Below are 25,391 nucleotides of genomic sequence, written 5' to 3' on the forward strand. Positions count from 1 at the left end.
ACCCCTTGGGGATCCAGGATGGCCAGGAGGAGGAACGTGGGATCTTAGTTTCCTAGGCTAGGTAGCTTTAGGAAAACTTTGCTGACCCAATAGGAACATCAATTAGATATACCCTATCAAGAGGTTGCTCTATATTACCATCAAGAGATCATTTGTTTCTGGCCCAGGGCTGGTCCCTTGGGACAGCTGAAGATCATAGCAAGGAGTTCATATATGTTCATCAACATCCTGAACTTAGATCAAGGAGGCAGTTCTAGACTAGATTCATAGGTTTCCTAACCCACTCTCCAAACCCTTTTCCCTAATCAACTTTCAAATAAAACCTTAGTTTAACTTATGAACCAGTGACTCCTACTTTCAACTCAGACCTAAGTAGACTAGTGATCAAGATTCTAGGAGGGTGGCAGAGTAACTCCATAACTGTTAGATAGGAAGCATCACACTTCCCTTCCTGTCTAATCTCATTGTCAACCAATAGGAGTTACTTCCTCAGCCAGGTTAGAGGCTGAAGGGTAATCTTCTTAAAGGGGATTTAGTTCTTGCCAAGGGAAATTATGTCAATCCCTTGGCTGGCTTAGGCACTGGGTGCTTGTCATTCCTACATCCAGCACCATCAGTAACAGCTTGAGATTAAGCCATACTAGCTTCCTGACTGCCTATAGCTTTACCAACCTCCATACGGATCCATCTTTAAACCCTCATTACAGAGTTTAACAACAACAAAAACATTTTTATATTAATATAATTGATTTCCTCCATAGTTCTGTACATTTTACTTAATACATTTAAAAATATTCTGAGAAGGTCCATGGTTTCACCAGACTAAACAGAGGGATCCATGATCCAAGAAAAAACTAAGAATTCTTCTAATATTGTAAGGGGGAAATAGCGGTTTTATGGGTTCAATATATTAAAAGGTGGTTGCCAGAGGATTGAACTATTATCAGTCCTCAATTAAGAATGATCTCAAATCAAAATTGACTTTTATGTAAATTTATTTACATGAGAGAAGAGAGAGAAAGACATTAAGAATCTATCTCACTGATTAGTGCAGGTATATCTTAACCCTCAGCTGAGGGTTAAAGGGCCTGAGGCTCAGAGGTGAATGGAGCAAACTCCACTCACAGAGTCTATAAAAGGAAGTTTCCCAATAGAAGTTCAGGAAGATTCAGTCTTTAAACTCACCACATGGAACAGTCTTGGTCACGAACCTGCAAAGCTCCCTCAGGTCCCCTTCACTACACCAGTCACAGCCTCACTCCCCTTCCTCTTTGGAAGGGGTCACATATATGTCACTTCTAGTGCCTTCCCTTAGCCTGCGTGTCCAAAGCGTAGGGGGTGGTGCGTCAATTCTGATTCATTACGCACTCTAGCACAGGTGGGTTAGGACCTCCCAGAATTGGAAGGTGCTCTCATCTTTGGTGATCAAATCTAAAGATGGGCAGTGTAGACTTAATCCAATTATGATTATATGAATATTCAAAATGGTTTTATCTAGCATTTTATTACTCAGAAATAAATGTTAGTACTGCTCTACTAACTAGAGATACTACTTCATTGCCTGTTTAACACCAAACTTAGAAAAAAATGGATTATATATACTTTTCTTCCATTTATTTATTGCTCACTGCTTGTTGTGTTCTGACTTAACATTCTACTGCTTTATTGGAATTGCTTTCTTAAAGATCATTGATGACCTTGTAATTGTCAATTTGGGTTTCTTTTTCCATTCCTTTGCCTTGATTTCCCCACATCATTTGACATTGTTTAATATTCTCCTCCTACTAGATAGTTTTTTGGTTTGTGAGTTTCCACATTATCCTAGTTTTCTTCCTACCATTGTAACTAGCTCCTTCTGTATCCTTCACTGGCTGGATAGCTTCTCAAGCACAGATATTGGTTTTCCTCAAGAGAATCAAAGGTGGCCATAGTCTGTTTTTTCTCCCTTGGCATTTTTATTTATTCCTATTTCTTCAATATCACCTCTGAAGTTTATTGCCAGATCTTTATGTTTAGACCTGCCTTTTTTCATTTTTGCTCTAGATCTCTGTTTCAAACTGACTCATGCCATCGCCTCAAACTCATGTTCAATAATCTTGCCCCTAAAAATTATTTCTCTTAATAGACCCTTAATTTACTCTATTTCCTTAAATTTTTTTCTTTATTTTATTCCAGTAACAGCCCTATTTCTAATAGTACTATCAATCACATAATCTACCATGTTTAAAACAAAATTCTTAGCTCCTTATCTAAGACTAACAATCAAAAGAACAGGAATACCCTATAAACTTCCTTTGATCAAAGCACCATATTTGCCCCACTTTTCTAGTAGATTCAGATTGTATTGAAAGTAAACCATTTAACCTCCATTGTTCTGTTGACATTTTCATGACTTTTCTCCTTCCTTTACTGCAGCTAATGAGCCACTAAATACTGTGATTCTACCTATATATTATTTCTCATATCCATTCTTTCCTTTCTGTTCTTTCTGCCATAATACTTAATACAGTCTAAATTTGCCTCTCACATAGCCTGTTGCAATAGTCCTCAAACTGGTCTTCCTAGTTCCAATTCTTTCTCTATTTGATCTATACATTATGTTGTCACCAGATGCACAGGTCTCATCTTGTTTATTTCTCCGCGGAAAACTTTTCAATCTTTTACTATTGTTTTTTTTTTTATTGGGTGAAAATTGTGATGCATTAGGGAGCTCCTTGAATTTGTAATCAGATACGAGTTTGAGTTCTAACCCTGTCACTTCATATTTGTAAGATTTTGAAGCTTGATTTTCTTGTATATAAAAGAGGATGGTAACATGTGAGGTCCTAGTTTATGAATTGCCCTTTGAATTAACAAAAATATATATTCAGTGTTTAATGTTTTATATTTTAGTTCTCTTAAAATGGCTAATACATATATAGGTATCTTTTCCATATCATGACTTTTGTAGAAATTAAGTGGGAATTTTTTGAGAGTTTTGTAGACGCCAAAGACAACATGTGAAGGCCAGCAGATGACACAGAAAAAGTTTAGAAACTCAAATGCATATATGTGTGGTATTATATAATATCAACATATTTTATCTTTTAATGCCATAAATAGACATAATTTCTATTTATGTAAATACCCTATAGAAGAAAAAGAAAAAATTCAGACTTCTTTCTGGTTTTAAGGGATGACCAGCAATTTTTATATGAATTTTCCATATCCCATGATGTAAAAGGGATATATGTATTATGTTTTGATCTCAAATGTTCACATTATAGTTTCTGATCATTTTGGATATGGATGATACATGAAAAAACAAACTCAGAATCTTGTTTATCTTGGTCTAAGGACTGTCAAATATTTTATATATTCTGTAATGCCAGGCAATATGCTCTGCACTGGGGATACAATAAATTAAAATAGAAAAAGAGATAGTCCTTTCCCTCAAAGAACTTAACAATCTAATAGGTGAAGAAGACAACACAAAAGAAACTGGAAATGAGAGGGAACACTGAGAATATCCTTGGAGGGGTGGTTAGTCTTGTTCTGTGAAGTTGAAACCAAGCAGAGCTGCAGATCTATTCTAGGAGAGAAGGGAATCACTTCTTGTTGGAAAGAGGACCCACTTTCCGATGTGTATCTGATGCTAACTACTTTGGGGACCTTAAGCAAATCATTTTTACCCTTTTGAACTTCAGATTTTTTATTTGTAAAGTGAGTAGGATAGATTAGATGGCCTCTGAGGTTCCTTCCTACTGTTAATTATTTAGTGTGAAGCCTCTGACCTATGCATTGAAGAGGGAGCATTTTAATAGGTCAAAATGGTGGATTCAGAAATGAATGAGCACTGTGTAGGTATATAAAAATGCATGTAAGTGAGAGAAGGCAATGGGTTGGACAGCATGCATGAAAATAGAGTGAGATGAAGCTGCAAAGGCATACTAGAGCCCCACTCTGGAAGGCCTTGGGTGCCTAGAGCAGGAGTTTATGGTAGGGAATTAGGAACTACTGAAGTATTTTAAACATTAGAGTTATGCATTTGGACTCAAGGGTTAGGAAAATTACTTTGGAAATTGAAGTGAGAAGCATGGGTTTGAGAGAGAAGAAACTGGAGAAGAGAAAAACAGGCTACAGTAACTTTTTTTTTTTTAAACCCTTACCTTCTGTCTTAGATACTGTGTATTGGTTTCCAGGCAGAAGAGTGGTAGGGGTGAGACAGTGGGATTTAAATGCCTTGCCCAGGGCCACATAGTTAGGAAGTATCTGAGGCTAGATTTGAATCTAGGACCTCTCATATCTCTGCCTGGCTCCCAACCCATTGAGCCACTTAGTGCCCCCTATAATAATACTTAAGAAGAAAAAAATAAAAAAATAATAAAGGTTAATTTTAGAATGACTGGTGAGGAGGAGACATGCAAAAGATATTGAGGTAGAAATGATAGGAGTTGGTAGTTCATTCAGTGTGAATGAGAGCAATAAGTCAAAGATTTCTTCTTCTCTCCTTTCCCTAAACTCAGTCTTTTAAGAAGCTAAGGAGTGGGAACCACTAAGGTTCCACCTAAGTGACGGACCCCATACGAATAGTGAAGAGGGCACCCCAAAATTCCTCTGCCTTTCACCCCTTTCCCCAATCCCTGATTTGAGAATAAAAAAAAAAACATTCAGCAGTCAGATAGCGCTCCATTGTGCCTGAGAGACAACGAGACAACGAGGGAGAGGGGAACCACAGCTTGGTCTGGCTGCCTCCATCTTGAAGCTGGACCACCCACTGTGAATTTAACTGATTGGGGGGAGGTTTGTGTGAACCCCATCCTTATTCAGGATCGGATTGGGATACCACATACCTCCTCTTATAGGGAAGCCTTGACCCCAGCTCCTGTGGGGTGACAGGCCCATCCAGGTCACCCAGTTTCGGGATGACACCCCCTTAAAGTCTCCTAGTTTATATTCGACCCCAGGGGAGTACCTCACCACAAAGACTTTATCTCCCTTTCTATCAAACATTTCTGACAGGCCTTCTTTATTATTACAATTTTGGCAGGGCCAGCTTAGGTAAAGTGCCTAAATAACTCCTGTGGGGGGAAAAAAAGCCTCTGTTTGAACCAGTACACAGCTGCAAAGACACATTAGAACTAGTGCAAAAGACTAGGGAGGATTTGATGGACACTCCCGTAGAAAAAACAGATCTAAATATGTACACAGATGGTTCTTCATACATGTTTTAAGGGGAACTATACATGGGAGCAGCTGTTGTAACTCAAACAGATACACTATGGTATGCATCCTTGCCAAAAACTATGAGTGCACAAGGGGCAGAAATCTTAAGTCTAGTGTCTGTAGTCCTAGCTATTCGGGAGGCTGAGGCTGGAGGATCACTTGAGCCCAGGAGTTCTGTGTATGTTATATGTGTTATGCTGGTTGGGTGTCTGCACTAAGTTCAGCATCAATATGGTGACCCCCTGGGAACGGGGGACCACCAGGTTGCCTAAGGAGGAGTGAACCGGCCAGGTCAGAAATGAAGCAGGTCAAAACTCCCGTGCCGATCAGTAGTGGGATTGCGCCTGTGAATAGCCACTGTACTCCAGCCTGAGCAAGATTGTGAGACATGGTCTCTAAAATAAAAAAAAAAATTGTAATAATAAAGAAGGGTTGTCAGAAATGTTTGATAGAAGGGAGATAGAGAAAGTCTATGTGGTGAGTCTCTCTTCCAGTACTCCCCTGGGGCCGAATATACACTGGGAGACTTTAAGGGGGTGTCATCCCGAAACTGGGTGACCTGGATGGGCCTGTCACCCTACAGGAGCTGGGGTCAAGGCTTCCCTATAAGAGGAGGTATGTGGTATCCCAATCCGATCCTGAATAAGGATGGGGTTCACACAAACCTCCCCCCAATCAGTTAAATTCACAGTGGGTGGTCCAGCTTCAAGATGGAGACAGCCAGACCAAGCTGTGGTTCCCCTCTCCCTCGTTGTCTAGTTGTCTCTCAGGCACAATGGAACGCTATCTGACTGTTGAATGGTTTTTTATTTTTGTTATTATTCTCAAATCAGGGATTGGGGAAAGGGGTGAAAGGCAGAGGAATTTTGAGGTGCCCTCTTCACTATTCGTATGGGGTCCGTCACTTAGGTGGAACCTTAGTGGTTCCCACTCCTAAGCTTCTCCCCTCGCCCTTTCTCCTTCTATTTCTATTTTTCTGTTTCTATCCTTTTCTATAATTTTAAGTTTTGACAGAAAGGGGTCTCTCAGCAAGGATGGGAATGGGTGAAGGAGAGTAAGAGATTGCTCCCAAAATGGAGTCCAAACTTAGCTGACTCTGGTTGAAGTCTTGATGGGTGAGATGCGATGGACTGGCTTTGATTAGGGAATCAGGGTTTCAGTTTCCAAAAGAAAGATCCTCAGGAAGCCCTCAGGACTGGATCTGAGCTGGGATGTCCTCCTCTCTTTTCCCAGTCCCTCGCCCAAAGACCACTTCTCTCTTCCTCTGAAAATTCCCAGAATCCTCTCTGGTCACAACTGTCAGCAACTGTCTTCTCTGGCTCCTTTGGTCCCATCCCCCTTGCACAAATCCCATCCTTACATTTCTCATCCCTCTTCCTGAATTACTCTCCTCTCAGTGGATTTTTTTAGCATCACATTCATACTCAGTACCCTGAGTTGCTTCTGCCCCTCTGGAAGGATAGAGGGTGGAGCAAAAAACTCATCCCAAAGTTTCCCTTTATAGAGGGCTCCAGCCACCTTGTCATTTGCTACCAGCTGCTTTGCTTGGTTTCTATGCCCTCCTTGTTGAGTGGTAAAAATAGATGAGGTTTGTGACAGCTATTTTACCTTCAGTGGGAAGGGAGTAAAAGGAGGGAATAAGAATTTATATAGTGCCTACTGTATTCCAGGCACTGGGCTAAGCACTTTACAAATAACATCTTATTTGTTCTTCATAAACAACTCTGTGTGTGTGTGTGTGTGTGTGTGTGTGTGTGTGTGCGCGCGCGTGTGTATGTAGTCATTGCTGTTATTAACCTCATTTTACAATTGAGGAAACTGAAATTGAAAGGTTAAATAACTTGCCCAGGATTACTTAGCTAGTAAATATTTCAAGTTGCATCTGAACTCACTACTTCCTTGATTCCAGCCCTATTGTTCTTTAGAGATTTTTTTCAGTTATTGCAGGTTTTACAATGGTGTTCTGGATGATTGAAATTGCCAGAAATCTAACCAAATTAGTGTAGGGACAGTGTGGCAAAGGGAGGAAAAGATTCTCATTGCACTTGAAAATTTTTTATTTAAATGAAAACTTAAAATTTTTTTTTTCTTTTCACAGGATTTAAATACTATTTATTCTTGTCTTCATGGGATGGAGATTTTATCAAGTCTCAGGGAACATCAGCTAAGGTAAATTCCAGCCAGCTACCTCAGAAAAAGGAGAAATAAGAATGGTTAAGCTATTTTCCTTTACTGTCTTTTATCATAGGGCTTAACAAATAAAAGTTAAATATTATTACAACAAAAAATCCATAGTAATGAAAATATTTCAAAACCCCTAATTTAGTTGAGCAAAATTCATTATTATGAGTCAGCAAAACAAATATTTAAAAAATCATCTTTATCTTGTCATAATGATTTGGTATTTTTAAAAAAAGATAACTGATCTAATGATATATTGTAGACTTTGAAGGATGTAAGAGAAGCCTTCTCAGTTATAGCTGAAGCTTCATCTTGGACTGTGACTAATACAGATGATGACAGTGACAATACATTTCAATGCTCTGCTATTTCCTTTGTTCCTTTGTTCCTCCCTCTCTCCCTCCTTCCCTCCTAAACCCTTACCTTCTATGAACTGTAAGGACTAGGCAGTTGGGGTTAAGTGATTTGCTCAGGGTCATATAGCCAAGAAGTGTCTCAAGCCGGTTTCAAACCCAGGACCTCCTGTCTCTAGGTCTGGCTTTCTATTTTTTCAACCACATAGCTCCTCAGCTATAACTTTCAAAGTGATACGTAATTGTTAAATGGCATGCCTAAGAAGGAAGTGGTAGATCCACCAGTTATACCCAGACGCTAGTCCGCTCAATCCAGAGAGTGTAGCTTTTTCACTATACTGAAATACTTTTCTTTTTCATGGTCATTCGGCTACTTTATGCTGGAGACAAATCTAGAACTTTGCTTAGTTCAGTGCTTGCTTTTTACAAGGCACTGGGAAAACAGATATGAAAAATAACATAGGCTCTGCTTAACAGGGTTTACAATTTACTATAGATGGCCTGCTCCATATTTTTCCTATTCTGAAGGTCAGGAATGTTTTATTTGGGTATCATTAGACTTCATTACTCATGGAAAATTGAGGAGTATAATTTAAGGCATTGATACTTTACCCCAGAGTTTTTAAGGTCCTTCCTGCCTCCTCCCCACCCCCCCCCCCCCTTAACATACTTGAAAACTCATGAATTTATTTTGGTTAGGAGGAGTGTTAGTTCAGATTTCCTCCTAGTGACACTTAGTGGGGAGTGGGAAAGATTTTTGGAAGGAAAAGTTTGACTAACATTGTAGGGAGTGTGGTATAGGACTATGAGTGTTGGAGTTGGGGGCAGCAGAAACCTGAATTTTTTTCTTGACTCATTCACTAGAACTAATATTGATAAAGCTTTTTAAACTTTGTAAATCATTTTACATACATTAGCTCACTTCAGCTTCACAAAAATGATGGGTTTTAGAGTTATCCCTGTTTTACAGATGAGGATTCTTTTCTTTTCCTTTTTTTTTTTTTTTAAACTCTTTACCTTCCATCTTAGAATCAACACTCAGTAAGGGCTAGACAGGTTAAGTGACTTGCCTAGGGTCACCCAGCTAGGAAGTATCTGAGGTCAGATTTGAACCCAGGACCTCTTGTCTCTGGGCCTGGCTCTCAATCCCCTGTGCCACCCAACTGCCCCCTAGAGATGAGGATTCTAAGGCTGAGAGTGAAGTAGTTTGCCAAATGTCACCCATCATTAGTGAAAAGAATGCTGGATTTGGAGTGAAGGATCTGGGTTCAAATTTCATCTTTGCTACTTATTATTTGTGACCCTGGACAACTTGCTTTTTCTCTCTAGGTCTTAGTGAACAAGAAGCCATATTAGTACAGCTTGAAGACATTAGTACAGCTGGGCAGCTTAAGCCTTAGCCTGCTGTGCTAATCAAGTCTTTGGGATAAGTTCCTTGGTTTTTAGGAAAAGAAATAGAATTACTTATGTGGAGGATGAGAGGAGGACCGTGGCCTATCAGAGACCGAATGATCTTTATGATTCAGCTCCAAATCTATAATTCTGCAAAATATCAGCAGCTGAATTTGAATCCAGGCCTTCCCTACTCTCAAGTCTCTTAGACAATCTACTGTGCTCTGATGTGTTACTTTCTGAGTGTTCTGTACAAGGGAGATTTGTTGATCAATGAGCATTTATTAAACACTTTCTATATATCAGGCACCATGCTAAGCCTTGGGGATATGAAGAAAAATTATAATCACTCTTGCCCTCTTGGCAGGGGGGAGCAAAGTGTCTTTATAAGTATATATAGCATTGATTCCCAAAGTGGTTGCCACCGCCCCCTGGTGGGTGCTGCAGCGATCCAGGGAGGCGGTGATGGTCACAGGTGCATTTGGGGGCGGTGAATATCTGTAAGAGGGCGGTGATAGTATGTGACAGGGGGCACTAAGTAATATTTTTTCTGGAAAGGGGGCGGTAGGCCAAAAAAGTTTGGGAACCACTGATATATAGGATCAATATGTATATTAAGAATGCAAAAAAGTAAATACAAAGTAGTTAAATACAAGGAAGTTGAAAGAAGGGAATAAAGTAAGATTTCACTTAGAAGGCAGATAGGCAAAGACTTTCTGAGGAAGTGGTAAGGAAGGAGTGGAGCACATGCTCTGCATGCTGAGCATGGAGGATTGCTAGGGTAAAAGCATGCACAAGGCTTCGTGTGAGTAATAGAGACAAGGCCAGGGTAAACAAGGAAAATAATGTGTAAAGAGGATGGAAAATAGATTGGGACCAGGGGTGAAGGGCTTTAATAACCAAATAGAAGTTTGTGATTTTAGAAGCATCTGGGAGACACTGGAGATTATCTAGTAAGAGAGCAACATGATTAGAATTGTGCTTAAGGTAAATTACTTGGCAGCTGGGTGGAGGATGGTTTGGAGAGGGAAGAATTGAGACGAGAAGACTAGATAGGAGACTATTGAAGTCGTTCAACAAAAGGATCTGAAGAAGTCTGAGATGAAAGCCTGAACTTAAGCTGGTGGTTGGTTATGTGAATAAGAAGTACTTGGGTATCAGAGATTTTTTGGTAATAGAAACTGAAGGATTTGGCAATTGACTTGGATGTGTGGGATTTGGGAGAAGTAAAGAGTAAAGAAGTAAAGAAAATTTGAAGAGTAAAGAGATGGTGATGACACTCATAACACCTCACAAAATAGTTTTGGAGACTAAATGAAATAAGGGACATAAAGTACTTTTTAAATTTTAATATATGATATGCATATCCATGTTATTGCTAATAATATTGATGAAGAATAATATTGTAACATTCTGTATAAAAAACTGTACATTGAGGACAGATTTTGAGCTCAGGTTCTGGTTTATTTAAAGAGAGATATGTTGATCTGTAGTAAATTTTCTAACTATTCCAGACAGGTGGCTATTATCTGGGGTAGGATGCAGTGGAGACTTCTTATTTTTTTAGTGGGGACTTTTTTGAGCAGTAATGGAGCTTACATTTTTTTGGGCATAATGTTAAAATTGGTGTGAATTCTCTGAACATGTATGTGCTTCTGGTCAGGATAATGGTCTTAGGACATTTTTGGTGGTTGAGGAATTTGTACTGAGATTTCCAATTATCTGCAAGTGCTGACTTTGCCATGCTGAATATGGAGTCAAAGGACCTGAGTGGGGATTCTTACTGTTATAATTGGTGATCTTTGGCAAGTCACTTAACTACTCTGTGTCTTAGTTCCTTCATTTGCAAGAAAACAAAAACGATATGACCTCTAAGTCCCTTCTAGCTTTTAGTATATGATCTTATTATGATCCTTTGATTCTATTGCATCTTGTGATGTATGTTCTTTGGGATTGAGTATCATATAAATGGTGATTCAGTATTCTAGATGTGGACTCATATTGTCTCCTGGTTTCATCTCTTTTGTTGTGGTTATATTGCCTCTGAGTTGTTGCTGCTGTCCTCATTTCTCTTGATTTTTTTTGTCTGCTTGTGGCTGACTGGCCTGCTATTTTTTTCCCCCCATCTAGCTGATTCTGAGTTCCAGAGCTGACCTTCTTTGTCTTTCAGTAACCCTGACATTCTTCAAAGCTTCTCACTATGACTTGGGTATTTTTTGCTGAAAAGCTCTAGATAAAAAGAAGTTAGAGAGTGTGGATTTTTAATTTTTTCAGGGTAATGGAAATGATTAAATTGTTACTATAAGTCAGATAAGGACCCAAAATGGGGAGAAGGAATGAGTAGCTTGAAGTACTGTTTTAAAATAGAGTCTAAGCCATATTTAATATTTTAGTGATAAATTGATGTGTGATTTAATGTTAGAAAGGAGTTTAGTAAATATATTGCATATGATTATTGTTTTTTAATAATTATAAAAATATCACTTCAAACAGATGATAAGGTTTACACTGATTAGATCTAGTAAGGCACTACTGTTCAGTGTTAGCTCATCTTGTGTAAAAGGTGCTCCTTTAACTTGAATCATTACAACTGATTTAACTTCTTTTTTTGTATATTAGGTTAATATCTGCAAGAGCACGGTATGAAAGATATAATGGCAATCAAATTCTTTTTTGGTAAGTGTTACTAAGTTGAGGTGAAAAAGATGGTTTTTATGTATTGTTACTGGATTTTATCTTTGGTATCAGTTGTTATGAACAGAAACTGTATAAACAACTAAAATCAACTGTTTTGATCCTTTATGAATTATTTAAAATTGGAAAGCATGTTTACTTTTAGGTCTACATTCTGGTAAACTGGTACTGGTTGCCAGGGGGAAGCAGGGAAAAAACTTATCCACATGAATAGAATTTTCCAGCTACCTAATTTCTTTAGTTAGTGAACAATTATAGCATAATGACATTAGTATACTTGATGTTTAGATTGTTGCTAAATATAATTTTAAAACAATGCCTCAATATGCAAATGTTAAATACTCGAGGACTGTAAATATGTATATTTATATTGTATTTTGGGTACAGAGGTGACACCTTAGGCCCATGATTAATAGAAAGAGAACTTGAAGGGTTTAAACATTTTTTTATTTTTTATTAATAAGATGGAATGAAGTGACTTTTCACATGCATTCTTCTAGTTTCTTTTGTAATTAGACCAGAGTAACTACTTAACTATAGAACAGAATTTCATTCTGTGACACTAAGTAGTCTATTCAGAAATGGGATATGTGACCTTTAGGCCATATCCAAAGTACTCTAGCCAGATAAATTAATGATCTCTAACAGTTAAATATAATTTTGAACAATTTTGACATATGTGCTAAATCTAGATGTTGGAAAAAATCTGAGTAGCCCATTCCATTTGATTAGAAATTTAAAGTTTCCTTTAAATCATTATATTGAGAGCATTTATTGAAGACCTTTAATGACATAAAGTTTGAATTAATTTAGTATTGAGACTAAATAAATGCAACTAATTATTTCTTCTTTTTTATAGCTCTGAAACCATTGCCAGATGTTGGTATATTCTTCTTTCTGGATCTGTATATATGAAAGACTCTATAATTTTTGCTCCTCAAAGGTATGTTATAGGAGTGTTGTTAAAAGCAATTATTTCAGGCTAAATAATCTTCATTATAAGACTATTTTGTGTGTTTAAATTAGAGCAGGGGTTTTTTATTCTCGGGGCTATATATAATAGGTTTCTTTTTGTAATCCTCTGTACTTTATTTTATGCATTAAAAATGTTATTGTGAGAAGGGATCCACAGGTTTCATCATATTACCAAAGGAGTCAGTGATCCCTAAAAGGTTAAGAAACTGAACTAAAGCAAAATGATTGTTTGACTCCATCTGTAGTACTTATTTTTTAAAATACTACATTCTTTCTATAATGGCCAAATTCAGATACATACAATAGTTTTGGAAACTGAAGTTTGAAAATCAGTGTGTGTCTCTTTCTCTTTTCTTGGTGAGAGATGGTAGACAGGAGGTGTGGAACATTGCATATATTATCTAGATAGTAATCATTGTCCTTTTTTAAAATTTCATTATAGCTTTCTTGCCTTTCATGGCTAGACTTGAGAAAGTCATCTTTGATTAATACCTCAATATATCTACTTTCTGTGTTTTTACTCTCTTCTGAACTCTTTCATTCTGGCTTCTGACCTCATCATTTGACTGAAATTGCCTTCTCTGAAGTCACTGACAATTTTTTAAATTACAAAAATCTATTTAACTTTATTCAATCCTGACCCTTCTTGACTGGTTTGTAGCAGATGTGTGTAGCATGTGCCTTCCTTTCTGTTGACTTGCTCCTTCTCCTGGATATTCTTTCTCAAGACATTTTTCTTTCACATCTTTCACAACAGGTTTTTACAAAATTATTTTCTTCTGGTTTTCCTTCCTTCCTCTTTGTCATTCTCTTTTATTGTTTTTTATCCATGCTTTGTCCACTCACTTTTCAGTGACCTGAAAAGGTTCTGTATTGCACCTCCTTCTCTTTTTGTTCTATATTATCTCATTTGATGATCTTATCAGCTTCCACAGGTTCATTTATCATCTTAATGCAGATATTTATCATGATTATGTATTGGAAGAAATTAAATTTAGGGGTTCGACTTTTGTAGTTTTATTTACAAAGAGGTAGAAAGAGTGAAAATGGAAAAAGGTAGCTAAAGAGACAGGTTTTAACAAACCTAATAGCCCTTCTCTAGTGAAGTGAGGCTCAGCCCTGCAGGGGCTTCCCCACATCTGGTGGTCTTCAGCTACTCACTCACCCAAGACAAACTCCAGAGGAGAAGACCGAAGGCCAAGTCCCAAGGTGAAGTCCTAGTCCCAGGGTGAAGTCTTCCAACACTGAAGTCTGAAGGAGAAGATCCAGGAGCAGTCCTCCAAGAAGCAGTCCAAGAGCCAAGGTCCCAAGTTGAAGCCTAAGTCCCAGTCCGAAGCCATCTCCAAGAGGCAAGTCACTAGCCAAAGACCTTTGGACAAGAAGATCAGGACTTTTTCTATGCCACTTCCTGTCCTTTCCTCTACTTTATGGGAACCAATTTCAGTCTTTCAGTTTGCTTAGCACTGCCCAGGGAGTGGTCAATCACCTCTGGAGTTGTGATCCACTTTGGCAAGTGACTTGTAAACACTCTTACTTAGTGGTAAGTAGGGTTGCTTAAGTTTTTGATTGATTAACTTAAAAATTGTTGATTGATAGACAAAAAAAAGTTTGATTTACTCTTTTTTTTTTTTTTAAAAGAACCCTTACCTTCTGTCTTGGAGCCAATACTGTGTATTGGCTCCAAGGCAGAAGAGTGGTAAGGGTAGGCAATGGGGGTCAAGTGACTTGCCCAGGGTCACACAGCTGGGAAGTGTCTGAGGCCAGATTTGAACCCAGGACCTCCTGTCTCTAGGCCTGGCTCTCAATCCACTGAGCTACCCAGCTGCCCCCTTGATTTACTCTTCACAGTATCCATCCACATCTATAAAGTCAGCCTAATGTCTCTGCTAAGCTAAACTGCCTTTTGGACATTTTTGAACTGAATGTCCTGTAAAAATGTCAATCTCAATATATCTAAAATAACTAATTTTCAGGGGGCAGCTGGGTAGCTCACTGTATTGAGAGCCAGACCTAGGGATGGGAAGTCCTAGGTTCAATTCTGGCTTCAGACACTTCCCAGCTGTGTGACCCTGGACAAGTCACTTAACCCCCATTGCCTAGCCCTTACCACTCTTCTGCCTTGGTGCCAAAACACAATATTGACTCTAACATGGAAGGTGCTAAGGGTTTTTAAAAAAACAACAAAAAACAAAACAAAACTAATTTTCTTTGCTTTCACACCCCTCTCTCTTCTGAACCTTCTTATAATTGTCAAGGATATCACCATCCTTCCAGGCTCTCAGAATGCATGCCATCTCCAACCTTAGTATCATTTCTTTGCTTTCTAACTACCTTATATTTCCAATTCACTGCCAGATTTTGTCATTTCTACCTTTACAGTATCCTCCTATATTTGCCACTTTCTATTCATAAAACTGCAATTCAGATCTTCTTTTCTTTTTCCTGGTCTACTGAAGTAGTCTTCTAATTAATTTTCCTGCCTCATATTGCCTACTTCACTTGGCTTATTTTTCTAATGTATAGGTCTGACCATTTTGTTTCCCTATCTTCAGTGGTACTCTATTATCTATAGCAGGGGTCGGCAATGTATGGCTCTTTCTGCAGGAGCCATAAAGTCAATTTTTTTTCAGGTGCTGTTACAGGAGCGTGCACTGTGAGCACTGTACGGCTCTCACGAAATTACATTTTTTTTCCTGTGTTTAAGGTCATTTATTCAATCAGGCAATAAACATTTATTAAATGCCTGCTATGTGCCAGGCAATATGCTAAGCAGTAGAAATAGATAAAAAGGCAAAATGTTTGATAGTCCCTGTCTTCAAAGAGCTCACAATCTAGTTTCATCAAATGGTTGATTTTTAAAGAAAATCTCCACAGTGGTTTTCAACATTTCACTTTTAAAAAGAATAAATATTTTTGCTGAAGCCAGCGAACATGTTCAATATATGAGTTTATGCATTTTTGTTGGGCTTGTTTTTTTTTAAACATTTATTAATATTCATTTTTTAGTAAAGTTAACATGGTTACACGATTCATGCTCCTACTTTCCCCTTCACCCCCTCGCACTCTCCCCACCCCTGGCCAATGTGCATTTCCTCTGGTCTTAACATGTGCCATTGATCAAGACCTATTTCCAAATTGTTGATAGTTGCATTGGTGTGGTAGTTTTGAGTCTACATCCCCAATCATGTCCGCCTCAACCCATGCATTCAAGCAGTTGTTTTTCTTCTGTGTTTCCACTCCTGTAGTTCTTCCTCTGAATGTGGGTAGTATTCTTTTCCATAAGTCCCTCAGAATTGTCCTGGGTCATTGCATTGCTGCTAGTACAGAAGTCCATTACATTCTATTTTACCACAGTGTATCTGTCTCTGTGTACAGTGTTCTTCGGGCTCTGCATCAATTCCTGGAGGTCTTTCCAGTTCACATGGAATTCCTCCAGTTTATTATTCCTTTGAGCACAATAGTATTCCATCACCAGCATATACTACAATTTGTTAAGCCATTCCCCAATTGAAGGGCATACCCTCATTTTCCAGTTTTTTGCCACCACAAAAAGCGTCCTTTGGCCCCCTCTTTAAAAAGTTTGCCCATCACTGCCCTAAGTAATCAGGAGACTTCAGTGGTGACTAGAGAGGGAATTTTACTCAGACCTTCTCTCTCTCTCTCTCTCTCTCTCTCTCTCTCTCTCTCTCTCTCTCTCTCTCTCTCTCTCTCTCTCTCATCCCCCCACGGAAGCAGATTCCTTTTTACAAGGCATATGAACTGGCAGTTCTCAAAGTAATTAAAGCTCTCTATAGCCATTCCAAAAAAGAAAATGACAAAAGTTGGGCGGGATATGGGAAAATTGAGAAACTTATTGTACTGTTCGGGGATTGTGAAATGATTCAGCCATTCTGAGAGCAATTTGGAACTATGCCCAAAGGAATATTAAGTATTATATACCCTTTCACCCAGCAATGCCATTACTAGTTTTGTATTCCAAAGAGATAAAAAAAAAACCCTAAAAGGAGAAAGACTTACATGTACAAAAATATTTAAGGCAGCTTTTTTTGGGTGGGGGTAAAGAATTGGAAAATTAGGGGTCGCTCATTAATTGGTGAATGGTAGAGTAAGTTATAGTATATGATTGTAATGGAATACTGTTGGGCTGTAAGAAATGTGGAGTAGAAGAAGCTTATAAAAACTTGGAAAAACTTACATGAACTAGCAGAGTAAAGTAAGCAGAACCAGGAGAACTTTGCACTTTAGTGGCAGGAATACTGTACAATGAACAACTGTGAATAACTTAGTTATTCTCAGCAGTATTGTGATCCAAAACAATCTCAAAGGACTCTTGGGAAAAAAATGCCATCTGCTTCCAGATGGAGCCTGAATCTAGACCAAAGCAAATTTATTTTCATCTTCTTATTTTTTGGTCTAGGTTTCCTTCCACAAAAGGATTAATATGGAAAAATGTTGAACATAATTGCTTATGTACAATTTATACCAGATTGTTTACCATCTCTTTGGCAGGTGGAAATGTGGGGGGAAGAAAGTAGAGAATTTGAGACTTAAACTTCTTAGCAGTGTTGAAAACTATTTCTACATGTAATTGGGGAAAAAAATGAAATTAAATAAAAAATTAAAAGCATGTACAAAAGAAATAAAAGACAATAGAGATAAACACAAAGTAGCTAATGGCTAAATACTTCCTACCGTGTTGCCTTTCCATGTTTGTAAAGATTTTCACCTTTGAGTCTCAACTTTTCATTTGGAACTTTTCTGTTGGACTTATGTAATTTCTGTCATATCTCTTCATTGTCTTATCTCTATTTAGTAAATTCAAAGAGAGTAGATTTCATAACTTGCCTAAACTTTGTATCTCATACAGAAGTGTAACACCTTACCTTTTAAGCAGTTTAATGATTGTTGATTCAAAGTAACTACCTTATTTCTGTCGGTATATGTTTATATATATGTCGGTATATTCATATCATGAATAAATTTTATTATAAAGCAAATAGTTTACTATAGTGAAAAGGTTTTATGCTTATTATTAGACATTTAGGCATTAGGCAGGGAGACTAGTTTTAATTCGAATAGACTTACCAGCATCAACTTTTCGAAGAAGAAATGGGCTTTGTGACTTCTGTGCATTCTAAAATAATTGTACTAATAATTATTCATGTTTATCTCTGCTTTGCATATTTTATCTCACCTGATCTTTATAGTACATTAACTTATTTTATCTCTATGAGGTAGGTATCACATTATCCTCATGATACAGATCAAGAAAACTGGATACAGAAATAGGTTAAAGTGATTGCCTTTACTGTTAGTACATTGCCCAGGTGATATTCTAACCCATTGCTTTTGATTCTGTCTAGTGCTCTTTCTAATATATCACAAAATTAATTTTTAAAACTAAGTATGTAATACATCATTTAAAATTAAGAACATAAGTATATAACTATTAAAATGCAGTAGATACTGTTCCCCTGATGTTTGATCTGTGGTTGGTTATAGAGAATTTTCTTGATTTCTTTGGTATATCTACCTTGATCATCTTATACGCAATTCCCTTATTGTGAATTATTGTCCAAGCATAATTAGAATTTAGTTACATCAGACTTCAATATAATCAATTTTTGAATAATCTAGAATAATCACATTTCCATTATATTGGGCTCAATTTATAGGCTAATGAAGAATGTTTCTTCCACTATTTTTCTGTAAAAGGTCTTGTGAAAATGAATGCTTTTTTAAAAACTTCTGAATAGTTTTCTGAGTTAGATTCTTAAGTTTGTGTTTTTAACATAAATTGCCATGACTTGTTCCAAAACCACTCAGTGTCTTAAGGGGCAAGATTATATATGAATAGCATAGCAACCCTACAATTTCCTTCTTTAATTTGATATGAGTATTAAAAATTTATAGTCAAGTAATAAAGAATGCTCCATAGGACACTTGTTGGTTATTTTTATTAGAGTTAGAAAAGTTAGCTTTCTTTAACTTCTGACTCTTTTTAAAAAATAAAACAACCAAGGATTAGAACAATAGAAAAATATGAGTGAATTGCATTTTTATTTTACACCATATCTTATCATATTCTTCATTTTACTTCAATATGATTTCAGAAGATTTATTCAGCAGAGAAGCAATATAAAAGGAGAAAGTAATATACTACAAGTCAGAAGATCTGGACTCTAGTGTGACTTTTCTAATTTTGTGACCTTGGAAAAATAATTTCATCACTTTGTGTCTATTTTCTCATCTTTAAAATGGAGCTGAAAATACTTAAATTTGCTATCATATGATTATTGTAAATTAATCAAAGGGCATACTGTCTGTGAAGTGTTTTTGTAAATGTAAAAGCTCTCATGTCAGTTACTATTTAGTGTTTTATTTTTCTTAATTCAATGTAAATTGCAAGATATTGAAGTACAGAGGCTTTTTATATCACTAATGGGGACCAACTAAAAAAATGTTTATCAGATGGTATTCTGATATTGTTGGTTTTTTACTCTTTTGTTTTTCTCACCATCCCTCATTGATAAAGAAACTTTTTCTGTTTGTTTTCACAGTTTTGGTAAACAGTTTGGTGGAAAAAGAGGATGTGACTGTCTTGTATTAGAACCTTCAGAAATGATTGTGGTAAGAACCTTAAAGTATGTTGAATATTTTTTAATGTGTCTCAATAACAGCTTTCTCGCCTGACCTTCCCTATTCCCATTTTGCATGCATTTTCAGCAGAGTAAATGAATGAATCCTAGGGTAAATGAATGAATAAATGATAAAACATTTATAAATACTATATGCTTTGTGTACCTAGATGTACCAATAAGAGATATTATCAGTACAAACATTAGGAACACTGTCTTATTTAGACTTGTTTATCAGCACATACTCAACATCTTTGAACATTATAGAAACTTTGGAAGTTGGCTAGATAGACTAATTCCCACCTTGGTTATATGATGCTTATGCCAATTAAGTTATTACTATGGTCAGAAGTTTAAATTGAAAGCAAGGAAATAAAGGCTATGATTTTTCTTTCTTTTTAAAAAAACTTTATTTTAAAATATTTTTCTGTGTTTACCTGATTCATTGTAATAGACATTCACATAGTACTTTGAAGTTTTCAGTGTGCTTTACTTACATTATCTCATTGTAATCTTAATATGACTTTGTTTTATTTATTTATTTTAAAAATATTTTTCAGTGTTTACATGATTCATTTTCTTTCCCTCCCCTTTTCTCTCCCCTTTCCCTGAGTCGACAAGCCAATTCCACTGGGTTTTACATGTGTTATCACTTGATACCTATTTCCATATTATTCATTTTTGTTATAGAGTGATTTTTTTAAAGCCTAAACCCCAAATCACCCATATATACATGTGATAAGTGATGCCATATGTTTTGCTTTTGCATTTCTACTCCCGATTCTTTTACATAAGTCTTTTAGGAGTGTCCTGGCTTGTTGCATTGCTACTAGTAGCAAAGTCCACTGCATTACATTTTTCCACAATGTTTTACTTTCTGTGTACAGTGTTCTTCTGGTTCTGCTCATTTCACTCTGCATCAGTCCATTGAGGTTCTCCCAGTTCATATAGAAAGCCTCCTTACATTGATACTTACAGCACAATAATATTCTATCACCATCATATACCACAATTTGTTCAACCATTCCCCAATTGAGCGTCAACCCCTCATTTTCCAGTTTTTTTGCCAACACAGAGAGTGCTGCTATGAATATTTTTGTACAAGTATTTTTCCTTATTATATTTTTGGGGTACAAACCCAGCAGTGGTATTGTTCTATCAAAGGGTATGCATTCTTTTAAAACCCTTTGTGCATAATTCCAAATTGCCTTCCAGAATGGCTGGATTAATTTATTACTCCACCAGCAATGCATTAGTGTCCTGATTTTGCCATAACCCCTCCAACATTTATTATTTTCCTTTACTGTTTTATTGGCCAATCTGCTAGTTGTGAGGTGGTACTTCAGCATTGTTTTGATGTGTATTTCTTTAATTATGAGAAATTTAGAACACTTTTTCATGTGCTTATTGATAGTTTTGATTCCTTTATCTGAAAACTGCCTATTCATGTTCCTTGACCATTTTTCAGTTGGGAAATGGCTTGTTTTTTTTTGTACAATTGACTTAGCTCCTTATAAATTAGAAGGGAATCAACAAATTGGGGGGGGAATTTTATAACAAAAACCTCTGACAAATTAGACCTTTGTCTTTTTTTTTTTTTTTTTTTTTTTTTTTTTTTTTCATTTGTTGATTCCCTTCTAATTTTGTTTTGGTTTTGTTTGTATAGAAACTTTTTAATTTAATATAATCAAATTATTAATTTTACATTTTGAAATATTCTCTGTCTCCTGCTTGGTCTTAAATTCCTTCCTTTCCCATAGATCTGACAGGTATACTATTCTATTTTCACCTAATTTGTTTCTGATTTCCCTTTTTATATTTAAGTCATTTACCCACTCTGAGTTAATCTTGGCTTAGGGTTTAAGATGTTGATCTAAGCCTAATTTTTCCCATACTGTTTCCAATTCTCCTAGCAGTTTTGTCAAATAGTGGGTTCTTGTCCCAAAAGCTGGGGACAATATTTATTTATTTATTTATATTTAAGGTGTGGTCATCAGGAATCAATCAGATTTAGATTGATTCCATAATTAAAAATAGACCCAAGTCAGGATGGCTTTTATGGTAGTTTATTTACAATTAGGAAGGTTGAAGGTGGTGGGGGGGGGCGGAGAGAGAGAGAGACAGACAGACAGACAGAGACAGAGACAGAGAGACAGAGAGACACCAGACCAGAGGTCCAGCCTGGAGGAGGATTTAGAGCTAAATTAAACAAGGTTACTAGCCGCAAAGAAGCCTCCTTGAGAGTAGATATTCTAGAATACCAAGAGAGGTGAAGGGAAGTCAGCCTAACTTACCCACGTGACAATTCAGAGGGAAGCTGCCTGAGGTCTCGCCAGAGATCCTTCTACACCAAGTTCAAAGCGCCAACTGCCTTCACAAGAAGTTACCAGCATATTTGAGAGATAGCATCTTTTGTCACTTCCTGTATCCACCTCTAATTCAAGTGGACAAATGGCAGCCTCAACACTGTTTTGGATTGCCCAAAGGGCAGTCCCTTGTTCTTGATTTGTTACTTATTGTTACGTGTCTTAAATAGAATACTAACAAAGAGACTCCAGCAAGTAATTAAGATCATCCACCATGATCAGGTGGGATTTATACCAGGAATGCAAGGATGGTTCAACATTAGGAAAACCATCCACATAATTGACCATATCAACAGTCTAACAAACAAAAATCACATGATTATCTCAATAGATGCTGAAAAAGCCTTTGACAAAATATAGCATCCATTCCTATCGAAAACATTGAAAAGTATAGGAATAGAAAGGCCTTTCCTAAAAATAATAAACAGTATATACCTAAAACCATCAACAAGCATCATATGCAATGGGGATAAATTAGAAGCCTTCCCAATAAGATGAGGAGTGAAACAAGGATGCCCATTATCACCTCTATTATTCAACACAGTACTAGAAACACTAGCAATAGCAATTAGAGAAGAAAAAGAAATTGAAGGTATCAAAATAGGCAATGAGGAGACTAAGCTATCACTCTTTGCAGATGATATGATGGTCTACTTTAAAAATCCTAGAGAATCAACTAATTTTGGGAATTTTGGTACTTCTTAGAATCTGTATTAGTAGTTGTACTACTTTTTAAAAAATTTTTTAGAAAAAGTTTTTAATTAAAAAAAATTTTTAAATTTTTAAAAAAACACCTTCTGTTTTGGAGTCAATACTGTGTATTGGCTCCAAGGCAGAACAGTGGTAAGGGTAGGCAATGGGGGTCAAGTGACTTGCCCAGGGTCACACAGTAGGGAAGTGTCTGAAGTCAGATTTGAACCTAGGACTTCCCATCTCTAGGCCTGGCTCTCAATCCACTGAGCTACCTACCCAGCTGCCCCAAAAAATGTACTACTGTTTTTAAAAGGCTTTTAATTGGTGAAAAAATCACGTACACTCAAACTGTGGATCACGGCCAAGTTAAAAGAGAAATAGATCTCATTTTTGATTGAGAAACCTTTGTGTTCTGCCTCTGTTTGGCTAACACATTGTTACATGGAATGTGAACTATGATATTATGATTCTTTTTAATGATTTTTTTTCTTTATATTTGCAGTAAGATATTTGATTTTTATTTTTTTCCTATCCTTTGTAGTACTTGAAATACATGAAATCAGTATTAATGTTTTTGACTTGAAGGATAAGTTTATAGTATCTATTAGCCTTGATAACTGTGCATACCCAAAAGCTTTAGACTATGGAAGCCTGCCATGAACTGATAAATGTTATGGGACTATGATTAATGATTGTGTCTGATTCCAGAGGCGAATAAAACAGCCACTATACAGTGCCAAGAAGCACAAGGTCAAGGAGACCAACCAATCTCAATGGGATTGATAAGAATCTTTACAGTGTCTAGGAGCATAAGGTTAAAAAAGGACCAAATCAATCCAGGTAGGATTGTTGAACTTTTATGCCTATAGGAAAGGATTTGAACCCAATGTGAGACTCAAGGTTGTGGCTTGAAATATGTTAAGAAGCAGGACTTGTACTACACTGCTTGTGAAATACACTTAGTCAAGTACCGAAAGACCATGTGCTTCCTCTTTTAGCAAAAAGCTGCTTCTTTTAGTTGGTCTGGGTTAGAAGGAGTTTTTATGAATTACCTTTCCCTTTATTTGGGCCTTAAAAGCCTCTTAGGGTAAAAAGGACCCAAGTTTTTTTTTTTTCTTTTATGCTGCTCTTCCTGACTAATTTTCCTAGGTTTCACTTCTTACTTAAGTTAATTCTAGAGACATGTTTGGCTCTGAAAAAGGAAAGTAGTTTTATAGGAGTAAAACAAGACTAAAACTTACTTAATTTCAGCTTAAGAATCTCTAATATCAAGCAACTAAACTAGGCTCAGTGACTTTATCCAGTTTTTTTGGAGATTTTTTTGGGTGTGAGATGGAATTCTGTTTGGGTGCTGATCAGGGCTACTTCCCTTCTGAGAGGGATTCAAAGCTTTCCCTCAGGTTTGGTCCTCACATCTAGTTAAGAAACAAAGCAGCCTGTTTGTTGCCTTTAAGGCAAACCAGCCAGTTTATTGCCAGCAAGGTTGCTGATAGATAGAATTCCTCCCCAGGTGAAAACCTGAGTGACAGCTAATTTGGGTTGCTTTTCACCTAAGGCAAGGGGGGTGAGAAGCAGTTCCCCAGGTTAGATCTTGGGGCCCTGTCTCTAAAATTAAAACAGCTGTGTTATATTTATTTTAAGGAGAAAGAAAGAAAATGTTTGAACTTACCTTGATCTAGCAGGTAGGAATCGTAGACCCAAAACATGCTATTAAAAAGCTGACTTGGGGATAGTAACAAAAGTAAAGGAAAAGGCAAGGCAAGAAAATTTAGGACGTTTGAGCGTACTCCTCACAACCTTTGCTTTGGCCACAATGTAAAGGGGAAAGTTATGGTTGTCAATTCCAAATGATTTTTTTAGCAATTTATTTATAAGATATAGGAAAGAGTAAAAGTAGAAAAATGAAAAGAGGGCAGAATTAGAGATCTAGCTTAATGAACTAGATTATGTATTCAAGTCTTGGCTTTATTCCGGCAGGGCTCCAGAGGCCCTAGCCAGAGAGCCTAAAAGTGAATTAACGGGGGTTTTACCCATGAGGCCTCCTCCCAATCAAGGGCCCCTCCAGAGGCTAGTACCTCCAGGGAAGCTAAGGAACTACCAGCACATGGTAGTTCAAAAGGAGAAATTTAAGGACAGTCTCACCAAATCCAGTTCAAGGCTGAAGAGAGAGCTCCCCAGAAGTTCTTGTAATTTATCCAGTTCATTTCTTTTGTCACTTCCTATGCCTTCCTCCTATTTCATGTGTACCAATTACAACAAAAACTTTGCTTACAATTGCCCAGGGAGCAGTTAGTCGATTCTGATTGTCATGCACTCTTGCCTATCTGTGTCACAAACCTCCCCCACTTGAAGATTAAGTGGTGGTGTTTATACTTTTGGTGATTAAACGTAAAAATAGGCAGGGAAGGATTAATCTCATCTTCTCAATCCCTCCTCCTTTTCCCCACACTTATTTTACTTTCCTTCCCATCCCAACCATTCTTATTCCCCTCCTATTTCTCTTTAAGGTCTATTAATCCTCCCACCCCCTTTCCCTCTCTTTTTTTTTAAACATTTATTAATATTTATTTTTTAGAAAAGTTCACATGGTTACATAATTCATGCTCTTACTTTCCCCTTCAACCCCTGAGCAAACCCCCCCCCCCCATGGCCGATGTATATTTCCACTGGTTTTAAGATGTGTCTTTGATCAAGACCCATTTCCAAATTGTTGATAGTTGCATTGGTGTGTTAGTTTCGAGTCTACATCCCCAATCATGTCCTCCTCAAGCAATTGCTTTTCTTCTGTTTCCACTCCTGTAGTTCTTCCTCTTAATGTGGGTAGCGTTCTTTTCCATAAGCCCCTCAGAATTGTCCTGGGTCATTGCATTGCTGCTAGTACAGAAGTCCATTAC

The 25,391-nt window shown here is 37.1% G+C and overlaps 1 protein-coding gene across 4 annotated transcripts in view; it reads left to right on the plus strand.

Moving 5' to 3' along the window:
- The window catches only part of RAPGEF6 (Rap guanine nucleotide exchange factor 6), a 238,818-nt gene that overhangs the window by 27,784 nt on the left and 185,643 nt on the right, over window positions 1-25,391 (plus strand). For all 4 annotated transcript variants that reach the window (XM_044664679.1, XM_044664676.1, XM_044664678.1 and 1 more), the window contains exons 2-5: window positions 7,304-7,374; window positions 11,751-11,807; window positions 12,685-12,768; window positions 19,361-19,430. In XM_044664679.1, coding sequence (XP_044520614.1) covers window positions 7,304-7,374; window positions 11,751-11,807; window positions 12,685-12,768; window positions 19,361-19,430 — 282 coding nt within the window. The remainder of the gene's footprint in view (window positions 1-7,303; window positions 7,375-11,750; window positions 11,808-12,684; window positions 12,769-19,360; window positions 19,431-25,391) is intronic.

Source organism: Gracilinanus agilis, chromosome 2 (genome assembly GCF_016433145.1).
Source record: "Gracilinanus agilis isolate LMUSP501 chromosome 2, AgileGrace, whole genome shotgun sequence".
Lineage (NCBI taxonomy): Eukaryota > Metazoa > Chordata > Mammalia > Didelphimorphia > Didelphidae > Gracilinanus > Gracilinanus agilis.